General features: G+C 45.2%; 1 protein-coding gene across 1 annotated transcript; it reads left to right on the top strand.

Annotated features, from left to right (window-relative positions):
- Positions 1-3,204: 3,204 nt before the first annotated feature.
- Positions 3,205-5,375, top strand: insl5a (insulin-like 5a). Its single transcript, XM_069938377.1, has 2 exons — positions 3,205-3,454; positions 4,000-5,375. The coding sequence occupies exons 1-2, from the start codon at positions 3,247-3,249 to the stop codon at positions 4,224-4,226; spliced, it is 435 nt and encodes a 144-aa protein (XP_069794478.1). The 5' UTR covers positions 3,205-3,246; the 3' UTR covers positions 4,227-5,375.
- Positions 5,376-7,842: the final 2,467 nt, after the last annotated feature.

Raw genomic sequence — 7,842 nt, 5'->3', positions numbered from 1 at the left:
TGCTGTCCCTGTCTGTTGGCTGCGCAGCATGGCCTACGCCGTTTTGGGGTTGCTGGACTTTAAGCTGCCTTTGTCATTCATCCGCCGGTCTGCTTGTTGGGGCCAGTGCCACTGCGTGGGCTGCTGGCCTTTGGTTGTGCTTGCTGCCCAGAGCAATGAGTATTCTGCACCTTTGTTATTTCTTGCAGAAACTCTAGCCTTTGCTGCTCTGCCGAGCTTCCTGTTGTGTCTTTTCAGTCAACTTTGGTCAGTTCCTCCCTCATATCTCTTCTGTCCCCTTTATTCCATTGGTAGACTGACATATCTGATTTTAGTTTCTCCCTTTCAAACTGCAGGGTGTATTATATCATATTATGGTCACTGTCTCCTAAGTGTTCCCTTATCAACTTTGGTTCATCACATAATATCCAATCCAGATTTGCTACTGTTACAACTCAAACCAGCCACAACAGAAGACACAATTCAAAAGGGTTACATTTTAACTCTATATTTATTAATGAATATTAACAATATAATGTTTTAGCAAAATTAACCCCACTACAGATATCTTTAGCAAATATACGCATATCGTATATTTATAAACAGTGTGTATTTGAAAAACCCAGACCATTACAGTCTGTGCCCAATATTCAATAAGGAAAAATTCCCCAAAACCCCAGGTCAGTCAGTTAAGTAAGTCAGTTCAAAAAACACTGTCCACAGAATTAAATCTCAAAGTTTAATGTGCAAGTTCAGTTCTTTAACTGATAACAAAGGACGTCGTATTGACTGATGTTGCATTGCAGTAAACTTACAAATCCTCGCTAATGAAGCGTATGCATTTCATACAGCTCTCCAGCTGCCCCCTGCCATTCCAACTGCCGCTCTTTGCTTCACAGCTGGATTCTCCATTCTCGAAAGTTTCAAGCAATTGGCGAGTCAGCACTCAGCTGTTCCGCAAGTTGCACAGAGTTCTTAGCAGAAATCCATCGTTTATAATCACAGTCCATGGTCCATAACATTATTTCCTTGGTCAGCTTAGCCACAAGCTGTTCCAAGAAGTCATCCTGAATACATTCCAATAAATTCTTGTCTCCAAAGATTTAATTTCATTTTTAACCATCAGGACTACCCCATCACTTCTGCCTTCCTTCAGACATTTAGTTCCCAGCTGTGATCTTCTTTCAGCCACGGCTCTGTGATGGCCACAATGTCATACCTGCCAACTTCCAGCTGCGCTATTAGATTATCAGGCCTGTTTCTTATACTCCATTTAAATACAAAATCTTCGGTGCTATATTCATCATCATATTAATTTTGTTTCCAAAGTACCCCAAGTTAAATACACCAAATAACTACAAACTAAGATCACCATGCCCAGTCTACGGACCCTGGAATGCCGTCTAACAAAGTAAGTGTGCACATTTTGGCTCTTACATGCCCTGAATTGGTGTTATAGTTTGTCAAATATAACATAAACCACATAAATTTGATTTTTTTTCTTATTTTTTTAAAAATTGGGTCGTATGTGTGGATGGATATAAGTCGCATGGGTTGCAAGTCGAGGAGTACCTGTACATAAAAGTGCTGGAGAAACTCAAACAGCATCCTGTGGAACTAAAAAGCAATCAATGTTTTGGACCTGAATCGTCTGTTGGGCATACTTCCTATGCGTGGCCTGCCTGGTCTCTCGAGCAATTTTGCATAGAAGCAGGAAGCAATGGTTGGGAGATTAATGCACCATCTCTGTGAGTACCCGAGTGGACCAGCACTAACTCACATTCACAAGGCCCTTTCAAACTGCCATATAAAATAGGGTTAACCAGGCAATTTGCATGGTTAACGACCCATGTACAAGGCGATTTGAAAGGGTCCAACTGGGTCAATCCTGTCAGAACACAACCAGGTCTGTGACCTACTTCAGAGGTGGTCAGGGAACCCAGTAAAACTTACCCAGGCATCCTGATCTGGCAGTTTGTAAGGGAGAATGGCCGACCCGGTTAGTCTGGAGACGTCAACGCTTGCATATGTACATCACAGGGAAACCCTTGCTATGATCGGGGGAAGAGAATTCGGTGCCACAACTGGGGGGAGTCGGGGCCATGATGTGCCACTGCTACAAACACCGCTCTGGTTTGCAGCAACAGCTCAATGTGGGAGTGTGGGAACAATGGTCATCTTCCTTACCCATAATCCCTCATGCAAATGGAACCACTCTGCCAGAGCCAGAGCTGTTCCAGTGGCATGGGCCATTATGGGTAAGGAAGACGGCTATTGCTCCTGCATTGAAGCGTTGCTGTGAACCAGAACCACACATGCTGCAGCAACCACTATCCCGCCCCCACCCCCCCCTCCATTCACGGCAGTGGCACATTGCTAGGGGGAGGGTTGACTGACCGGGGGTGGGGGGGTGGCAACTGATGGGGGGGGGTGACTGACAGGGGGTTGACTGATGGGGGGCAATTGGCTGGGGTGGCGACTGACGGGGTGGTGACTGATGGGGTGGCAGTTGAGGAGTGGAGACTGACGGGGGTGGTGGGGGCGACTGATGTGGGGGCAACTGATGGGGACGTGACAAACTGGGGTGACTGATGGAGGTGGCAACACACTGGGGGCAACTGATGGGGGGTGGTGATTGACTGAGGGGTGGGGCTACTGAGGGCCAGAGATGGGGGGCGACTGACCGCCAATACTTTCGATGAGTGCATGACGGGTCACTCACTGTGTCATCGAGGGTGCGGGATCCCACTATAATCGCCGAGTTGGCGAGTTATCAGGTAGGTCTGGCTGCGATATGAAAGGTGCGTCCTGCACCCACGACCCAGTAAATCGCAACCGGAACCCGAGAGGGCTTCTCGGCAGCTGCAATTTGAAAGGGTTGCTCAGGTCGAAAGGAAGTGTTACAGAAGTTATTATTTTGTTCTATATTCTCACTTTTCTCCACACCCTTTACAACAGCAGGTTACGATAGCTGCTACAACTGTGTTTTATTTTTATTTAAGGTTGCCATGCTGCTCTGCCATGTATTTCACCGGGCTCCTCTGGGTCCCATTCCCCTCTCCCAGGCACTGCCTTCACTGTGCACCGGCAAATCAGTAGCCGAGAGGAGCGGGGTTTCAGCAACCCCTTCGTTGGACAGGGGAGCGGAGGCGGGAGCGGCACGCCCCGGCGGCTCGCTATAAAAGAGTAGTCCCGAGGCGGCTTTCCCCACACCCAGCGGCTATTACCCACTTGGCGTGACGAGTGTCGGTCGCGGTTCCAAGCAATATGCGGTCCACGATGCTGTTGCTTCTGCCGGCCTTGCTGGCGCTCCTCGCCGTCTCCCGGGTCAACCCCGAAAGGCAGCTCCTGTTCAAGCTGTGCGGCCGCGACCTGATGCGAGCCGCTATCTTCACGTGCGGTGGCTCCCGCTGGAGAAGAGGCACCGGCACCTGGGCAGAGGAAGAGGAGACCCTCGGGGCCAACGGGATGCAGGGTGAGCTGGTGTTCGCTGGCCCCACGAAACGCAATCTCCTAACTCCAATGGTTTCAAAAGTTTTCTCCAACAGAGGCTTCAACAGTTTGCACTGGTCACTGAAGGACATTTGAAGCTAACTTTTTGCGATGCGATGTGTCAAATTCGCCCCCACCTCCAAATATTATCAATAAGGATTTTTGTCCAACTATTTCCCATTTAAAAATACAGCAGACATTAGAAAATTAAAGTCACCAGTGAAGATTGAAACTAGTTAGAATATTCGTGATACGGTGTTAAGAAATGTTATTTAGAGATCAAGATGCAGAATTTTGACGTGTATTAAGATTCTAATAATGTGCAAAATATACAAGTGATTGGACTCACCTGGAATTGGGTGGTCGGATTGAGGAATATTTGTAGCATCGAACGAAGTGCTGGAAGGACATCTGCGCTCCAACCGCTGAGCTCGTCCAGCTCTTCGCTTCATGCTCCAGATCTCGCCAGCTGAGGTCTCTTGTGACTCACTTCTTTTCTCTCTCTCTCTCTCTTTCTCGGATCGCCAGCGGAGTTTCTGAAATCGCCCTTCAACAGGTTTCACCTTCCAAAACGTCTCCTCGACCGTTTGGCTTCTTCCAGCGGAGAGGAGTGGAGTTCCAGCCCAGATATATTGGAAGAAATGCTGAAAGCTTTCCCGAATTCTCCCCGGGACAAGCGCAAGTTCAATCAAACCCATGCCGATATTTGCTGTCGGAGGGGCTGCACCAGAAGGCAGATGAACTTTCTCTGCTGAAGCAGCGAGGAGCGGCATCCGATCGCGGTCACACGCTCCCGCCAACTCGGCGGACGGCGCATTGTTTGTGTTGTTTAAGTGCCACATGTACATTTAAGTTGTTTAAATTCTGCGCATGGCATGTATTAATCAATTGGAATGGACCCTAATGTTATCGGGTGTAAGAATGCGCTTTGTGTTAAATGTCGACTTTAACTTAATAAAATTTACGCTAAAACTTCAAAGTTTATTTGCATAATTGAAAGCAGATTTTTAAGCTTGCTCACAATTATTATGGCCTTAAAGCCACTTTCCATGTTTCTAGTGTCAGGAAATGACAACTCCATAACTTCGGAAGATCACGGTGAGAGGTGCGGGACGTTGCCGCGGCGAGTTGCCCAAAGTATATAGAAAGCTGGTCCCTAGGACATTGGCATGAACGTGTTATATTTGACCATCTCACCACGAGATGAGCTGTCGGACGGTACTGTGGAATTTAGTGATCTTTGGGAGAAGTACATAGGGTGGAATAGGTCCCCCCAGAAGAGTGGCCACCCAACAGTTTAAGGTTGTGTGGAATTATGCACAGAACGATGCAGGTGAACTGTTCACACCCAAGAAAGAGATCTCTTCTGATTGTTGAGGGTGGGGAAAAAAAGTACCATATCCAGCATTTGCTTACCCTCAGGTTTGAGAATCTCATTGAACACAATATTTTCTCACGTTCATTAACACTGGGACAATAATAAGATCAAATAAAGGTGGCTATTCAAACCGCAACCATTCATGCTTGGAATATTTTAACCCATCTCTGCTTTTGTGCACTATCCCCCATCTCTTTCCAAAAATCTGTTGGAAATAGCTCAAGGATTTCCTCAAAAACACACCCCATCCATCCAGCTGGATGAAGAATTGCCTTTTGTTTTAAATTTCTTGGATTGCTAATCCTGTCAATTAAACTCTTGGTCTGGGCATCACCATCAAGGGGAAAAATACATCCCGATTTTAATGATCTTGTATTTTCCTAGAGTCCCAACATTATAGAAAATAGTGACAGAAATATTCACTGGACTTGAGTTACAAGATAGGAATGGATGGAATGGGACTTTTTTTGGGGCCAGAAAGAGGTAGAAGGAACCCAGAGGGTTATAAAAACAGGAGGGGCAAGTTTGGGGATCATAAAAGGAAAAGGTGAGAGGGAGGGGAAAGATTTAAAGAGGACTGGGGGTGGGGGGTTGTTTTTCACACAGAGGATGATGGTATTTGGAATGTTGCCAGAGTTTTGTGTGTGGAGGAAACCCCTTGCCTGTCTGGAATGTGTGCATTGTGGGAGATCATGTGTCCTCCCCATCTGGAACTTATTTGGAAGTCACATCACCTGTCAATCAAGGTTGGACTCCCACCCATTAGTGCACATCTTGCTGTTGCCTACTTTAAATCACCTAGGCCCATTTAATTGGTTAGAAGCACAGATTAGCACTGTATATAGTACCAGCACACAGCACACTCTCTCCCTTTGCCTCAAGGTCCAAACCCCAGATATCGCTCCATGCCAGGTTGCTACTGTGGACATCACTGGAAGGGTTGTGTGTAAGGTGTGCACTACTCTGAAACTGAGCTGTAGTATTGCAATAGATCAATTGATCAGAGAACCGGGAGCATCTGTAAGTGTCCCTGTTTATAGTGTGAGAGCGGGGTCGAATATCGGTACCGTTGTTGTAGTCCAACTGATGACTAAGCTGAGGTTAATGTCTATATCAATGCTTAAGTGAAACACTGTTTATAGTGTGTTAGCAAGGTCAGAGTCTAACTGATATCCGAGGTGAATGTTTGTATTGTGGCTTTCGTGAATTAGTAATTGTGTACCTTTTAACATTCTCTCCTGCTTATTTTCCATGTGTTAATAAAAGTTACGTGTGATTGTAATACTTGTGTCCAGATTCATCTGTGGAAACTCACCAAATCTGATACTCTTCTCAACTCAAAGGAACTGGTAGAGTTGGTGCAATAACAATATTGAAAATAATTTTGGACAAGCTCATGGAAAACTCCTATTCACAAAAGCACAAATTTCAAGATACATTTTCATATCATATAATCAATTACCTAAGAAATTTGTTTTAATCCTTGTCATTTAACCAACACCTTATCTGAATATTTTTTGTCTACTTGTTCACTGATTCATTGATCAAAGATAACCTTGTTGGAATAATCTAGGCATATTTTTCAAATGCCATTGGAATAAGATGATGTGCAGTCAACCAGTATCATCTGAGATTCCTTTATTTAAATATTTACTTGAATGCAAGTTACATAGAACATTAAAGAACAGGCACTTCAGCCCAAGATGCTGTGCCAACCTATATATGTTCCCTACCTCATCCATGTGCTTGTCTAAGAGTCTCTTAGAGGCCCCTATTGTTCCACCTTTCACCAGCCTTCTCATGCCCCCTTCTAGCTCTCCTGAGTCCTTTCTGAAGTCTCTCTGGCTATCATACAATTATCATGAGCTCTTCCTGCTTTTTTTCTTCTTAAATCTAATGCATGCTACCTTCTTCCTCTTAACTAGCTGCTTCAGCTGTTTGATCAACCATGTTTCTCTTTCCTCCCATCTTTTCTCTGTCTCAGTGTGAGAAACCTATCCAGAACCCCACACAACTGGTCCCTAAACATCTTCCACATTACTTCTGTACTTTCTCTTGAGGACATCTGTTCCCAATTTACTTTCCCTCATTCCATCATAATTAGCCCTTCCCTCAAACAGTTTACCATTTTGCCTGCTTTTATCCTTATCCATAGCTATGCTACAGCTCAGCGAGTTGTGGTCACTCTTACCAAAATGCTCCCTCACCAAGATCTCTGTCACCTGACCAGGGTTCATTATCCAGCACTAGATCCAGTATGGCCCCTCCTCTCATTGGTTAGTCCACAAACTGTGTCAGCAATCCTTCTTGTACACATTTGATAAATTTTGGGCCACATCCCTCTTGCAGTAAGTCGATATTTGGGAAGTTGGTCTCCCATAACAACAACCCTGTTATTCCTGCTCCATTCCAAAATCTGCCTACTTATCTGTTCTTCAATGTCCAAGGGCTAATTGGCAATTTATAGACTACTCTCAAAACACAATTGCTCCCTTCCCATTTCTGACTTCCATCCACATCGACTCAGTAGACACTCCTCCACAGAGTCCTCCCTTTCTATAGCTGCAATACAATCCCTGATCAGTAATGTTACTCTACCCCTCTTTTTACTCCTATCCCATTCATTTTAAAACATCTAAACCCAGCTACCTGCGTAAGCCAATCCTGTCCTTGCATCAGCCAAATATTTGTACCACCCCAACATCATAATTTCATGCCCCAATCCAAGCTTACAATTCATCTCCTTTATCCTAATATTCCTTGCATTGAAATAGACACATTTCAAACCCTTCAGCAGACTACAATTATGTTTCCTCCACTGCCTGTCCTTCCTCAAAATGCCACACACATTTCATCATCTTTTCCACCTTCTGCCCTATTCTCTGCTCTCATATTCTGGTTCCCATCCCCCTGCTCAACTAGTTTAAACTCTCCCCAACAGTTCTAGCAACCTATCCACCAGGATATTAGTCCCTCTCCAGTTCAGGTGCAGT

This window comes from Narcine bancroftii, chromosome 5, assembly GCF_036971445.1.
Source record: "Narcine bancroftii isolate sNarBan1 chromosome 5, sNarBan1.hap1, whole genome shotgun sequence".
Taxonomy (NCBI): domain Eukaryota; kingdom Metazoa; phylum Chordata; class Chondrichthyes; order Torpediniformes; family Narcinidae; genus Narcine; species Narcine bancroftii.
Note: the sequence above shows the minus strand (reverse complement) of the source record. Positions and strands in the feature narration are given on the sequence as shown.